The 15,301-nt window shown below is 44.8% G+C and overlaps 2 protein-coding genes across 3 annotated transcripts; one reads left to right on the forward strand and one right to left on the reverse strand.

The window, feature by feature from the left end:
• On the forward strand, positions 1,189–5,858 carry LOC8069976 (U-box domain-containing protein 52). Its single transcript, XM_021459082.1, has 9 exons — positions 1,189–1,671; positions 1,881–2,002; positions 2,351–2,472; positions 2,636–2,806; positions 3,181–3,487; positions 3,645–3,731; positions 3,900–4,445; positions 4,535–5,302; positions 5,413–5,858. The coding sequence occupies exons 1-9, from the start codon at positions 1,416–1,418 to the stop codon at positions 5,488–5,490; spliced, it is 2,457 nt and encodes an 818-aa protein (XP_021314757.1). The 5' UTR covers positions 1,189–1,415; the 3' UTR covers positions 5,491–5,858.
• On the reverse strand, positions 6,857–13,586 carry LOC8074646 (VIN3-like protein 2). Of its 2 annotated transcripts, none has more exons than XM_021459081.1 (4): positions 13,485–13,586; positions 9,778–10,498; positions 8,747–9,054; positions 6,857–8,667 (listed from the first exon to the last, which is right to left on the reverse strand). In XM_021459081.1, the coding sequence occupies exons 1-4, from the start codon at positions 13,501–13,503 to the stop codon at positions 7,430–7,432; spliced, it is 2,286 nt and encodes a 761-aa protein (XP_021314756.1). In that variant the 5' UTR covers positions 13,504–13,586; the 3' UTR covers positions 6,857–7,429. The 2 variants fall into 2 exon arrangements, with proteins under 2 accessions (XP_021314756.1, XP_021314755.1); XM_021459080.1 differs by lacking the exon at positions 13,485–13,586 and adding an exon at positions 12,839–13,154.

The following is a 15,301-nucleotide window of genomic DNA, read 5'->3' on the forward strand; positions in this document are numbered from 1 at the left end:
GATATTAACAAACCAATTAATTTGAACTATCCTACTTTCTATGATCATAAAAATATACTATAATTCATTCTTGCAAAATACATTAAAACTAGGTCAACCATGAAATATGATATATATATATATATATATGGATACTAATTCATGTGAATGATTCAAAATAACAAAGTGGATTTGAGCTAAAAAATGATGGGAACATCACAAGCCAAAAACAACATGAAAAAGACAAGAAAGGCTGAAGTTAGTCACCTCTAAGCGCGAAGAGACGATGACGGAGTCGAAGAAGATCAACGATGGGCGTTGGAGATGAAGAACAAATGAAGAACAAGCAAGAAGAAGCTCCAAGAAGAACAATGGTGCTCTCGGTTTCAAATGGGCAGAGAGGAGGAGGGAGCCGGCCTATAAACTGGACCTTTAGCACCGGTTCAGGGAAAAAACCGGTGCTACAGGGTTACCTTTTAGCACCGGTTTGTAACACAAACCGGTGCTAAAGGGTTTGCCTCGGCCCGTGGCTCTGGCCGGTGCTAAAGGTACCCCTTTAGCACCGGTTTGTAACAAGAACCGGTGCTAAAGGGTCTCTGCCCCGACAGCACATGTCAGTAGCCGTTGGGCAGGACCCTTTAGCACCGGTTCGTGACACAAACCGGTGCTAAAGGGGTCTTTAACCCCGGGCCGCAAAAAGGCCGAGGTTTTTGGCCATTTTAGGCATCGACCAATGCCTCATTCTGTAGTAGTGCCGTGCAGGTTACAGCCACAGTGGTATGACACAGCAAAGATCCGTATTTGTAATGGTAAGCATCCCCAAAAGTCTTTTTAAAGGTCGCTCGAAATCATAATTTTTTTAGATAATAGAATGAAGGTCCCTGCCACTCATCATTTGAAAAACTATTTCTAATCACTTTCTATATTTTTTCACTCTCTATTTTTTATCTTGTATGCACTTTAGAGAATCATTCTCATTTTTTATCTTTAGCGAAAAATATGGAATAGAAAATGGTTATATTTGAATAACCAATTAAAGAAGTTGCTAGAGATTTTTTTTCACCAAAATCTCTATTTCTAGTATTTAGAAAGAATATAGAGAATGTCTTAGAGATTTTTTTAAAAAAAATATGAAGAGTCTCTTAAAGTTGCTCTAATATTACATGACAAATTTGCCAAAGAAGAGTATAACAAAAACTATTTTTTCTGAGCTATCCAAGCTTTGGGCTGGGCTTTGGGCTCCCCTTTTGAAGGGCAAACAGAAGAGTGGCATGCAGCAGCAGCGGGTTCCCCGCCAAACTCGCGGGCGTCCTCAATTTTCGCGCCATTCTCTCTTATCCCACCGCCACCGCCACCACCAGGCCATTGGTTGACGCCATCGACGCCATGCCCTCGTCCTCCACCTCCGCCACGACCAGGACCAGCACCGCCCGGAGATGTCGTACACGTTCCCCACGCAGCCCATCGTGGCACCGGCGAAGAAGAAGGACACACGCAAGGACGCCGCCGACGCTGCCGTGAAGCACTGCAACCCGCTGTCGTCGACAGAGCACGGGAGGGCGGCCGTCGCCGTCGACGGCGACAGGGGCAGCCAGTACGCGCTCAAGTGGGCCGCCGACAACATCCTCTCCCGCGCCCGGCCGTTCTTCCTCATCCACGTCCGCCGCAAACCCACCTTCCTCCAGGGTCCCGGTACGTAATTAGCACTTAGCAGGAAGGAGAAAGATCTGGTTCTTGATCAATTAGTGAAATCCCAATCGTGACGCGATGCTACGCAAACATGATTTGATTATTTGAGGGGGGGGGGGGGGATCAATTGTTCAGAAATGCAATCTTGATTCCATCCATCATCAGTCAGACGTGTTGCTGAATGCCTGAATTTCTGATTACCATGTGTTCAGGTGGCAAGCAGTTCGCCATATCACACGTACAGGATGACATTCCGGCCGATTTGCATGCTCAGTTGGATCTTCAGGCTAAAGATCTGATGATCCCCTTCCAGTGTTTCTGCAGCAGGAGAGGGGTATGCACCCTCACCACCTTACCTTCCCTTCTAATGGAACACAATGTTCAGTTATGTAACTAAGCCTGCGTGGCCTCGGCGACTGGGGGGTGCAGCTCGCGCATGTATTTGGATGTTTGCTTCCTCTCTTATTAATGAATCAAAGCCGGTAATACCGGATCTTTCAAAAAAAAAAAGGGGGGGGCGGAGGCAATGCAGATGTTGATTAACCACTTGTTTAAATAATATTGGCAAGGATCGTTGCTTTATACATTATGATTAAGTGCCCTTTCTTTGATCTCTTCTACATAAACATTACGATTTGGTACCATAATTACCTTTTTGTCTGACTTACTTTAATATCTACAGTTGCAATGCAGGGAAATTGTCCTGGATGGAACAGATGTGTCGAAAGCGATTGTTGATTTTGTTGTGAGTAACAAGGTCGATAAGGTAGTACTGGGGGCAGCATCCAGGAATGCATTTACAAGGTAGTGTGGTGTAAAATCTTAAACAAACCGTGCACACAATTCCATTTCTTATGTTCCAAAAAAAAAACAATTCCATTTCTCAAATGATTCCAGTATATATCATGCTTGGAACAAAATTGTCCAACTTCAATGAGTGAGTGTGTCATTCCCTTACTTTTTCCAGAACAATATGGAAATTGGATGTGCCAACATCTGTCACAAAATCTGCGCCGAGCTACTGTTCAGTGTATGTGATAGCGAAAGGAAAGATTTCTTCTTTTAGGCCTGCCACTTATGCAAATGATACAGGCAAAGAAGATTTGAAATCTGATCTGCCTAAACACAATCTTCCAAGGTGAGAGTTCAAGTTTTTCTTTCCACCTGCAGAAATGATCATCTTTGTCAGCTGTAGGCTCTTGTTGCAAATTTTCAACCGTACATAAACACAGTGAGCTTCCTCACCACCATGTCAGCATTGTCTCCTGGACAATATTTGCACTACCACATCTATCCGCAATTTGTTTAGATTTGCACTGATAAGTTATTTGAACTATTTGTCCGCTTCAATTCTTTTTTTTAAAGAAAATTTGTCCTCTTCAATTCCATCATAACATGACTCCTCTGTGTTTTTTTTGTTTTTGTACATGTTGCTAGTTTCTGTTTCTTTCACAACATTTGAACTCTGCTCTGGCCTATACCAGTACGTGCTCTGATGCCCATTTATGCCAGTTCTGATGAATCAACAGAAGGTGGAAGCTTCACGTCATCAGATCAACAACGGCACAGCGACGACTCTTCATCTGTACAAACAGCATCTTCATGCCCAAGTGGATTCCTAAACGACGTTGATCAACATGGCTATCATTTGTCTCCAGAATATTCTCGGCCATATAGACATCCATTGCTTTCTCTGAATACGGACAATGAACAAGCATCTCATGCTCCACGTAGACGATTCCTGGGATTTGATGACTCAAGCCTCAAGGATAGCACTCTAAATCCTGGATACAATGTGTACAGTCCACTGTCTCCAACGGCAAGTGAAGAATGCACTGAATCAAATTACCACCATCTAACACTATGCTCTCAACACTTCCACATGCTATCTGTTGTTTTGAAGATCCATTCATTTGCAAAAATGTTATTGCGACATATACACGTGGGCTTACCTACAGCATATATATGATCTGCAGAAAGATGATGAAGACGAACTAAGTCTCTTTAGGATCGAACGGAAGCAAAAGAATGGCGATATGCTTCCACGGAATAATTACGCAGAGGTATTGTTGGTACCTTGTGCTTGCTGATTATTATTATTACTTACACTGTAAAATGATTGTGGTTACAATTCTGAATCTAAACTAAATCTGAATCGATCATTTTGGACCACAGCTACCTATTTGGGCCCGATTGTGTGATTGAAAATTCATGTGCATGTTTTTGAACAGGAACACAAGGAGATGGCCAGAAACCCAAAAGGCTCTTCCATCCCTCCATCTCACAGAAACAAACCAGAGGCAGAGGCAGAAGCATGTTCTCAGTCAGCAATTGGACCAAAGCATAAACTCCTGACCCTCGACCCTCCACCTCGTGACGCTCAACGTGGAGAAAGGATTACAGAGGAGTTTAAAGATCATGATTCGCAGGAAGTCATTCACCCGTTCTTGAGACGCTGGCCACCGATTAGCTCGCCTAGAGACGACACCATGAACGGGTCTACTCCGGAAGAGACTCGCAAGCTTGACCTCAAGCTTAAAGCCTTGCCAAGGCCAATTGAGACTAAAAGGATGCTAGAGTGCCTGCCTACTAGGCTCGAGTGCAGAATATTTACCGCAGACGATATCACGAACGCGACTAATCATTTCGCCGACGAGCTGAAGATTGGGGAAGGAGGTTATGGACCTGTCTACAAGGCCACACTTGACAACACTCTTGTTGCCATCAAGATCCTCTATTCTAATATAACTCAGGGACTCAAGCAGTTCCGACAGGAGGTATATATATTACAAGCCTGTTGCATACACGATTGGTTTCACATTTATATGAAGAAAATGTGATGAATAATCTTTTCATCATTCGTCAGGTTGAGCTGCTGAACAACATTCGTCACCGGAACATGGTGCACCTGGTCGGAGCGTGCCCGGAGTACGGGTGCCTGGTGTACGAGTACATGCCGAACGGCAGCCTGGAGGAGCGGCTCTTCTGCCACTCCGGCACGCCGCCGCTGCCATGGCAGCTCCGGTTCAGGATCGCCGTGGAGATCGCGAGCGGCCTGCTGTACCTGCACAAGATGAAGCCCGAGGCGTTCGTGCACCGCGACCTCAAGCCGGGCAACATCCTCCTTGACGGCAACTTCGTGACCAAGATCGGCGACGTCGGGCTGGCGCGCATCATCCCGCGGTCCATGGACGGCGCCGCGGCGACGACGCAGTACCGGGAGACGGCGGCGGCGGGCACCTTCTGCTACATCGACCCGGAGTACCAGAAGACGGGGCTGGTGTGCACCAAGTCCGACGTGTACGCGCTGGGCGTCATCTTCCTGCAGATGGTCACCGCCAGGGAGGCCATGGGGCTGGCGTACGCCGTCTCCGACGCGCTGGAGGAAGGCACGTTCGCCGACCTCCTGGACGGCAAAGTGACCGGCTGGCCCGTGCAGGAGGCGCAGGCGTTCGCCGAGATCGCGCTCAAGTGCTGCGAGATGCGGCGCAGGGACCGGCCGGACCTGGAGACCGTCGTCATGCCCGAGCTCATCCGGCTGCACCGGCTCGTCTCGCCGTCGGAATATTCTTCTTCTTCTTCCTCACTTCCTCCTTCCATGGATCAAGCTCATCACCGTTCAGCAAGTGACAAGGTAAAGCTAGCTAATCAGCACCACCATTTCCTTCTCCGGCACAAGCTGATCTCGAGATCATGCTATCAACTAGCAGGGGTACTATATGTTAAAGTTTGTGATTACTGCAGGAATTGTGTTTGGATAATGACCTGGTTGACATTCTGAGTGACGGGAAATTGAAGGGAGGAGCATCGTTCGCAATATAAACGTGACGATCGAGGACCAGAAGTAGGTCTAATTGTCTATATGTGCCTTACACTGGAATCTGCTGTTGTTCTATAAATCTTCTGTAAACATATACCGCCTTAGCCTGGAAGTTTTTTCGGTGACTAAAGTATGAATGTCTGGCCATTTTATTCTGGAAATGTGTAAAGAAGAACAAGTTTTTTTTTTGTTTTTTTGTGAATCAGGAGAGGAGGGGTTGCCCCCTGCTCCTGTGTCTCTCTTGTTTGTCAGTTCAACGCAGATTCTTTTGTTGGTGGGTACGATGGAAGATACTTTTTGTAAGGAGCTAGTACCTGAGAAAATATGATGGTAAAGCTTCCCATGCATATAGTAAAAAGAAAATGTTGTATTTTTGGTGTGCTTTCTTCGTGAAAGGGACATGCCATGCCCCTCCTTGTAAACAAGGAGTATGTTCAGTGAACACTATGGTTCACTGAACCACAGTCCGGCGGTCCGCGTGCACCGGCTTCGACTGAGAGCCAGCCTTGCCATGCACTCTCATCTCCAAATGACCGTTTTCATGTTTGATGCACACATGGATTGTAGGAATTTCTGCATTGGGATGAATGGTTATAGACGATAAGAACATATCTGACAGTTTTTCTAAACTCACTCTCTAGATCCTTATTTTGAAGAGTCATTCTAATAAAAAAAACATAAATCCTTATGAGTCATTCTAGTTAAAACAGCTTCTACATCTCTACTCTTCTGCGTTTTTATCTTTGACGAACAAGAAACCAAGAATCGTTTTCTTTGACCAGCAAAAAATCAAGAAGAGATCCAGATGAAAAAAATAATAATGTTGAAGAAAAAATCCACTAAAGTCTTTATTCCTATCAAAACTTCGGCTGCAAAATCGGCTAATTGCATCTGTTGCATGCAATGATTTGAGATGTCGAATGGAGCAACTATTTTTGGATGACTAGTGGAGCTAAACTATTTTAGCTTTTTTAAAGTCATTGTGTTCAGAAGTTTAGTTACTAATTAATAAAGTAACTAAAGTTTCGCTAGCTAAAATGTAGCAAGAAGAACCAAATAGCCCTAATATTAATCAACGCATCACAATCACAACCAAAAAAAACATCCAAGTGACATATTTAGACGTCATTTCTTTTCCAGCCTTCGTTGAGCTGAAAAGCAAAAAAGGAAGATTCAATCATGGTCCATAGACTGCAGTCCATAGACCAAGCAGCAAGCACTCGTTCAATCATGAATGCCTTGCCATGTAGTACACTGTCAGTGCACTGGAATGGCAAACAGGTGCAACACAGAAACGGAGGATCTCAAACAGAACACCAGCGAACCCATGCAACACAGAAACGGAGGATCTCAAACAGAACACCAGCGAACCCACAAATGCAGCAGTAGACAGAGAAGCATGAGTCAATATAACATTAATTAAGGCAGACGTTCTGCACCTTAAACATCATTCCTCCCATTCCCAACAAGAGTCAGCAAGAAAATGCAAATCCACCGAAGATACAGCACAACCATTTTACTGACAAGACATGGTTAGCTCGGATTCGTCAACGTCCATACCAAGCCTGCTTCATCCCACAGACACAGGTGCAGTCCTGATCCAGCCTGATAATCATCCTTCTTCAGAGCAGCCACACGCCACAGAATTCATGATGCCCCAAGCTGACCGAACAGTGCAGCCTATTGATGCTCTAAGATTAAAATGGACGGTACAGATGATAGCACTGTAACCTATTATGGAGCAAATGTAGAAAACGGAAAAGGAAAAAGAAGTTGCCCGATAACATAACCTACTGTCATTGCGAAGGAAAGTTTCAATGAAGATGTGTAAGTCAAATACTTCAGTGAAATTTCCAATGAAGAATCAATGCAATGATCTGCAACGAAAGAATGGGACCAAATATGCTCCCTACAAAGAAAATGGTAAGAGCTTGCAGTTCCTTAATGCCACAGGTCCATGCAGAAACCAGAAGGCATGGAAGGCCGCTTTTTGCTATATATCCTCTCCGAGAAGCTGTCAACAAGCTGGCCAGAAAGACTGACAGGGTCATCAATAAGAGTATCCACATAGACACTAACTATCTTTCTCTCTTGCAGGGTGGCACGCAAGCTAAACCATGTAAGGAACTTCACCCTGAAGTTTGTCTCAATATAGCCCTCACACTCCAGCCACCTAACCACCTTTACACAGTACTCATAGGACACTTCAGAGGAATTATCCTTGTGGCCAAGGTCCTCCATTTTACCAGATGTTCTTTTGTTTGACGAATTGCCCGGTTCCCTTTCAGGCTTTGAAGAGCCATTATGAACAACGTTGTCACAAGGTTTGGGTTTGAAGCCCCTTCCACCATTCTCCTTGCAGTTTTCCACACCTCTTGTTGCAATGGGTGGCACAGAACCAGCATATCGAGGTCCAACAATCATCAACTCATTTCCAGCCAGTACATTAGATGTATCCTGTGATCTAGGAACTACAGCTCTTTGATTGTGTTCTAGTGAGTTTGACTCTCTGAGAAGCAATGTTTGAACACAAGCATTGGGTTCCTCATCCAAGGCTGAGGCTGAGAGCCCAGGCGCTTCTTCCAGCTCAGTGACTTCTGTTATCCTATCTGCAGCTATCTGTATATTTTGCAAGTCATCAATGCGTTCACTGGGGTGATGAGACGCTTTATCTGAATCTAGGATCTCAGGATTTTCGCAGTACTCAAAATCACTTTCAGGGGACTTGTTTAGATCAGCATAAACAGCAGTATTATTGTTTGAGTCAACACCCTCTGAGGAAGGATCAGACTGGCCATCACTGTTTGCCTTTGGGCTCTCACTATTTTGTCCTAGTCCAGTACCACCTGGCATTGAACCCCTTGGATCATCCTTTTGACAGCTTGTCTTCGTTCTAATTTCCCATGACCCCAACTCGATTGAATTCTTGAAAGCAATAACCTTAAAGATATAGCTTGTAGCCGGTGCAAGCCCAGTGACAGGTAATTTTTTCGATGGCGCAAGTATTATGCCACTCGGATTTGACAGGTACGATTCAGTAACAGCCACTCGGTGCCAGATATTAAACGAAGTTGCCTCTTGGGCAAGCATAGGACAGTGAACCAAATCCAAAAATACCACAACAGATGTTGGGGTTATAGCTTCAAACTTTACAAAGTTTGGTGGTATCATAGATGGTCCTGAAAATGGAAACATGGATCAATTAGTCAAATTCCATTTGTATATGTGAACATAAAAAATGCAGGGTACAAAACATACGCTGAATTCTTGAACTAGCAGGAGATACATCCGAGAACAATGATTCCATAGCATCTATTGCTTGAGCACAAAGTTTCTGAACTTCAGCACCAACAGTAAGTCGACTAACAATTCCACGGCTCATATTCGGAGCTCCAGATATAGGACCGACCTCAGCCTCCAGTTTCTTCAATGCTGTATCAACAATCTCATGCAATACCAAGTACTTCTCTGTGGAGATGAGGATCTTGTGACTGAGATAAATCCGATGACACAATACATCCAATCGCCGAGCATCTTTTGCTGTCACCAGTTGTTTCTTCCAGGACCTGAGAAATGAGAAAGGAAATTTAATAGTCACGTGCTAGCTCAGCATGTTAACAATACCAAATGGCTCTGCCGATTAACAATTCATGCATTCCAATCAAAAGAACAGACTGTTTATCAGTGCTACCTAAACTAGAGCTAAGATACCTCAAGAAGATATAAAAACTAGAAAATTAAATAGGGTTCAGGACCTGTTTTCATAGTCTGCTACCTAAAATACTCGTAGCATAAAACTGCCTGTCCCGACAAACAAATCTTACTCCAGAGGGGGGGAACTGGATGAATTGATCATTCAACCAGGTAGAATAGAGTATCCACACCAATAGCTCATTGCACAAAGTTAAAGCATGACAGTTTGAAATATCTAAAACTTGTTTCTCTACCTCTGAGCATTATTTCCTTTGATTAAATGATGACAGTACAAGGATCAATCCCTAAGAACAGAACAGGAAAGCTAAAAGAAAGTGATATATAATAAGCTTTGATCTTTTTCACCAGGTAAGGTACATTAAGTGTAGTATTTGGAAGATAAATATGATGAAAAAAATCAAAGCTAAACCTCACGACTATCAAAGTAATATTTTTCAATTGTTTACGTCTATCAGTGCAGGATATACTGGAAGCTCAGACTAAGATATGGAGGCAATAAGACTGGAAGCACAGGAACAAAAAAAGAATCAAATTGCATAAAAACTGTATAACAAAAAGATGCTACAGAACAGTACCCAAGCAAATCATTCTGTTTCCAACAGCGAGTGCAATAATAGCCACCATCAAGTTTCTTGCATTGTCCACTCTGCAGGATACCAGTCCTTTCGTCCTTTAGAGCACATTCAAGATGACATGAAAAACCACAGGTATCCTTTTGTAAGTGTTGGTCTGAACTACACGACAACCAGAGGCTTGGGTCCTTGTTATCATCGTAATTGAAACAAATGCAGCATGAACAGCGTCTGCAAAATTTGTCCCTGAGAATAGCCCTGCAAGCTACATTTTGGCAGAAGCGTGGATTATTAGGTGGCCCAGTTACATCAGATGCTGCAGAGTTGTTTGTGATAATCGGTAATCGTGATGGATTTTCACTCTTTCTCGGTCGTTTGGCAGGGGACTGATGGTTAGTTGTATTGGGCTCAGGAATTGACTCTTTCTCTTTCTCTTTCTCTTTCCCTTTCTCTTTCCCTTTCTCTTTCTCTTGTACATGTTCCACAGGACCAGATGATTTTCCAGACACCACCCTGAAGAGATAATCTAGCATTCTCTGTTTGGATAAACCAGTATATTTCCTTTCCCTTCCAAGATCAGAACAAAGAATCTCTACAATTTCCCGACGGGTCCATGCAACGAGCCTGTCAGGAGCACTTTCTGGGCTCTTTGATAAATCACGAACAAGTTCTCGCTTTTCATCCACACTCATCAATCGACATTTAGCAGGATCAATCACTGTTCCTGGAGTAATAAATAACACAACATATTACCATCCATTCAATATATACAAAATAGAATTCAAGTTTTTGCAGCACTATAATAGTATAATCTTAGATACATCACCAATGTGCTTAAAAATATAGCAGAAGCATGTTTGCAAGGAACTTTGTAGTCATAAGAAATCATCAAAGTTGAAGCCCAGAAATAGAAACTTTAAATTTATTAGATCCCATAAAGCATCCAAGGAATACTGGTTGCAAAGACTAGGGTTGTCGTTCCAACATAATCCTAGAAACAGATAAACAAACAAGAAACAGTGTTGGAAAAGAATCATGTGTAATCAAGCTTCTTTTGTTTGCCAACAATGCACATTTACAAGTGTTATATATCTATACCATGCATGAGTATGTCAGTTTCAGGCTGCAATGGTTTTTATAAGATATCAAATATCTTACCAAAAACCATTGTTATTAAGGCTCACTTAAGCATCGAGCAGTCTTGGGGTGACACCATGCCTGACAACTTGACTAACATAGGTACATCATCCGCCTTATGGATGTGACATCCCAAAATCATCGCTTTGGCATCCAAATCAGGGAAATAACTTGTAGCGGCCACCATATGACTATATGAGGTGTCATCGGCGGATAAAAGCAGTAGAAGAAAGGGGGGGAAAGCAGGAGATTCCGGCGGGAGACAAAGACAGACAGAGCATGGAAGAAATAGAGCATGAGACAGATAAATGCGTTCGGGAGACACAGAGAGTGGGGGATCTGAAGGGTACCACCCAGGAGTAGTCATCCTCCCTTAATCCAGCAGCACTAGCCGCAGCGGCCGCCTCTGGTCGACGCAGAAGCAGGGCCACTGCCTCTGATCCGGACTCCACCACAAAGGGGCTGTCGCCTCCAGCCCGCACACCGGTGGCGGCGGCCGCCTCCCTTCTCTTTTGCCCTCTTTACCCTAGGCAGTTAGGTTTGCGGGGGCTGTTGGGCTTCTACCCAGGCCTGGTGGCATTTTTCCTTCCCCCCCCCCCAAATTTAATACTACATCATATTTGTAGATCCCTCCCGCAATACTATTATGTTTTAAAGGAAAAAGTAATGTGGATCCATAAAAAAGGAAAGCATGCAAATATATTCCATAAATAGAAAAGTAATCAAGGACTTGGTACAAAATATAATAACTCTAGTACAATTTCCCAGTATATATAGGCCTTTTCGTAACTGACCATTTATAATAGACTTGCATGGCACTTCCACATAACTCAGATTCTGGCACCACATACGAGGCATGTTTTATGGAGCTATGAATGTGTTCCACATATAGCGTTAGCTAGTGTCAGTAACATTCTACTTGTGCAGCCTCTACTTATAGACAGCAACAACGGAAGGAAAGAAATACACTCCGCTAAGAAAATTAAACCCTCTGTAAATCTGTATAACAAATGAAATCAACACACGGCTGCCTCCATCAACCTAAAGCGGAAACAACAACAAGGCAAACAAAGCAGCGTGTGCGAATAAAACCCACACAGCCAAGTCAACGCGGTCAGAATCACCGAATGGGCATCGAAATTCACGAACTGCAACATTAGCCCCCAGCATATATTATTAGCTATAGTATTAGGAACCTTCTACTTACACAGCCTCTACCTATAAACAGCAAAAATTGAAGGCAAGAAATGCACTCTCCTAAGAACTTAAACCCTCTGTACACCTGCATAACAAATAGAATCAACACACGGCTTCCTCCGTCTACCTAAAGCAGGCACTCTAACAAGGCAAAAAAAGAAGCACATGCGAATAAAAATCCTACACAGCCAGGCCAACGCGATCAGGATCAACCAATGGGCATCCAAATGTACGAACTGCAACAGTAACCCCCAGAATATATTATTAGCTAGTAGTATTAGGAACCTTCTACCTGCATAACAAGAAACTTCAACCCTCTGTAAACCTGTATAACAAATGAAATCAACACACAGCTGCCTCCATCAACCTAAAGCGGCCATACCACCAGGCACACAAAGCAGCGCATACACGACCAGGTCAACTTGATCAGGATCACACAATGGGCATCCAAAACCACAAACTGCAACAGTAGCTCCTAGCATATATTATTCGCTAGTATTAGGAACATTCTACTTGCAAAGCCTCTACCTATACACAGCATCAAAGGAAGGCAACAAACACAAACCCTCTGTAAATCTGTACAAGCGAAATCAGCACACAGCCGCCTCCATCAACCTAAAGCGGCCACACCACCAAGGCAAACCAAGCAAACCTGCGCATCCGAATAAACATCCCACACGGCCAGGTCAACGCGATTGGAATCACACAACGGGCATCCAAGTCCACGAACCGCAACAGTAGCCCCCCAGCAGCAGCTGAGGCGGTAGCCACCGCCCGTCCCAGGCCTTTCTCCCGTCCCAAAAGAGATACTTTGGTACCAGTACCACCACCGGGTACCAACAACAACAAATGAGGCGGCAGCCGTAGACACGTACATCACCGGACAACGACGTAAAGGCACCGAATCCCCCCGGCCGCCCCCCGCCGCACTCGCCACGGGCGAAACGGCCGCAATGCGCGTAGCCACCGCCGCATGCACGCGAATCTAACGTTACCGGAGCCGGAGCCGGCGGCGCCGACCCCCACCACATGCGGCGCGGCGACTAGACCAACCCCACAAGCAATTCAAGCGCTGGAACCGCCAGGCCCCGCGCATGCACGGTAAATCTCGGATTCGCGGCGAGGGAGCGCCTCGTTCGCCCGCGCCAGGAACGAAGGACAGCCCCGCCGCCGCCGCCGCCGCCGCCCGCGCGCTCGCGCCATGGAACCTCGACGCCGGGACGCGGACGGAGAATCCCAGCTACGCATCGCGCAATCGGCCCCGGCCGCGCGCGGAGACCCGCGGAGCGAACCACGGGCCGCGCGGATCGAGCGCGCGCGGAGAAGTACGGGGAAAGAGAAACCGTGGAGGGAGGGAAGGGACGAGGAGCGCTGACCTCCGCGTGGGGGATCCATGGCCGAATTGCTCGCCCGCCCGCCCGCCGGAGATGCCGAGAGGAGGAGGAGGAGGAAGGGTCGGGGGGTGGGTTGTGTGTGTGTGGGGGGGGGGGGGGGGGGGGGGGAGAGATCTCTCTCCTCTCCTCCCTCGTCTGCTCCCTCTCCTCACTCGCGTGGACTCCTCTCCTCTCCTCCACGCTGGTGCTGGCTGCTGCAGGGCGCACGCGAGGTTAACGCCCAGCCCTGGGACTCGGCACGCGGATCAACGACGCGATGATGCCGCTTTTGCGGTGGGCACCCCCGAGTTCCCGCGTATTCCGGAGTTGCCCCCTCATCGATGCGGTTTGCGATGCGGTTTGGATTGGACGCTGTTATTACGGTCAAAATTGATTAGGCAGAGAGAGAGAGCGCGTGGTTTTTAGCCTGGTAGGAGTACGTCTCCGGTGACTTGAGACGAGAGGTTGTTGGGCAACTTTTAAACCGGCGAGGCTAGAGTAGGGCTACCCATGACCGTGATGTCTCTATGCCGTATAGGTGATGTAACAACGACAACACATATTAGTGTAACAACGACAACACATATTGGTGAGAAAAATGAGAGCTAGCAGGTACACATACATGTGTGGTATGTGCTGGGCATACCACGCAAGTTGTGTGATTGTGAGGTTTATATATCTCAATTTGGCACTAGCTCGATGGCTGATGTCACGGTAATTGAGATACTTTTTATATCGAAGTGTTAGGGAACATAGGAAATTTTGTCTCTCTCCTTCTTTGGTATCAATGGATCTCACACCTTTGCACGTGTCCTAGATAATTCGAGAATGCGAAGAGTAGAAAGTTTCTTAGTGTGCTACATGGTTTCGGCTATATAAAAGTAATAATAAATGTGGTATATTAAAAGTAGCAATAAATGTATTTGTTATATATTATTGCCTCCATAAGTATATATGGATATCATTTATTTGGCTAAAATATATGGCATAGCTTTACCTACACATGTTGTACGTGTATCGTTCAGTATTAGCTAGAATCCTATTTATTTTAACTTCAAATAAAACAAATCCTCGATTGCAAATTCCTGAAAAGAGTCTACAAGCAAAGAGAAGTAAATTGTGAATTATATATTTCAACTCCCATATCGTAATAGCGTTTAAGGCACGTTGCATGATCTACAAAACTAAGATAAACGTCATCTAAAAAGGATGAATTACCTAGTGTTGTGATTGTAGATAGATGAAAAGGACATTGCATGCCCCTCTAGGTCGCTCTAGCTCAAAAAAGATAAGCAAAGTAGCTTTAATCGCGATTACATGCAAGAAATAAATCAACACAACATAGTGTTGCATTATTGTTGATATGAGCGGCAATGAAATAACCATCACAAACTATATCTATGTATTAGTACCACCTACACACTTGTTTGTCTTTTTAAGAATTCTCTCGTCCTGATATTACTATTAATAAACCTTAAAATAAGCGTGATGTAGAACATCGTGCACGGTTGCACTTTGATCCTTGCCGTGACTAGAAAAGATAAGGCAGTGATTTCATATGGGTAGCGACACATGAGTACACAAAATCTTATGTAAATGTAGCTAGCAATGTAATTATAGCTTTGCTAGAAAGAAAGGGAAATCAACTACATGTTTTTTTGTCTTTTTATTTATGACATGGCACCGATTGAGGTAGAAAGGACCTGCTATGTGCCCTCTAGACTGCTCTAGCTCACAAACGATAAGCAAAGTAGCTCTAACCGCTACTACATGCATGAAATAAACCAACACAGTACAACACATTCCATTGTTGATATGAG

The sequence above is a fragment of the Sorghum bicolor genome, chromosome 4 (assembly GCF_000003195.3).
Source record: "Sorghum bicolor cultivar BTx623 chromosome 4, Sorghum_bicolor_NCBIv3, whole genome shotgun sequence".
Taxonomy (NCBI): domain Eukaryota; kingdom Viridiplantae; phylum Streptophyta; class Magnoliopsida; order Poales; family Poaceae; genus Sorghum; species Sorghum bicolor.

Excerpts from the sequence above, each read along its gene's own strand:
- LOC8069976 (XM_021459082.1), top strand. The coding sequence starts at position 1,416 with ATGTCGTACACGTTCCCCACGCAGCCCATCGTGGCACCGGCGAAGAAG. Across the intron at positions 2,473-2,635 it reads TCCAGGAATGCATTTACAAG|AACAATATGGAAATTGGATG; the intron begins GTAGTGTGGTGT and ends TACTTTTTCCAG. Across the intron at positions 3,488-3,644 it reads ACAGTCCACTGTCTCCAACG|AAAGATGATGAAGACGAACT; the intron begins GCAAGTGAAGAA and ends TATGATCTGCAG.
- LOC8074646 (XM_021459080.1), bottom strand. The coding sequence starts at position 13,139 with ATGTGGTGGGGGTCGGCGCCGCCGGCTCCGGCTCCGGTAACGTTAGAT. Across the intron at positions 10,499-12,838 it reads GCTGGGGGGCTACTGTTGCG|GAACAGTGATTGATCCTGCT; the intron begins GTTCGTGGACTT and ends TTATTACTCCAG. Across the intron at positions 8,668-8,746 it reads TGCTAGTTCAAGAATTCAGC|GACCATCTATGATACCACCA; the intron begins GTATGTTTTGTA and ends TTCCATTTTCAG.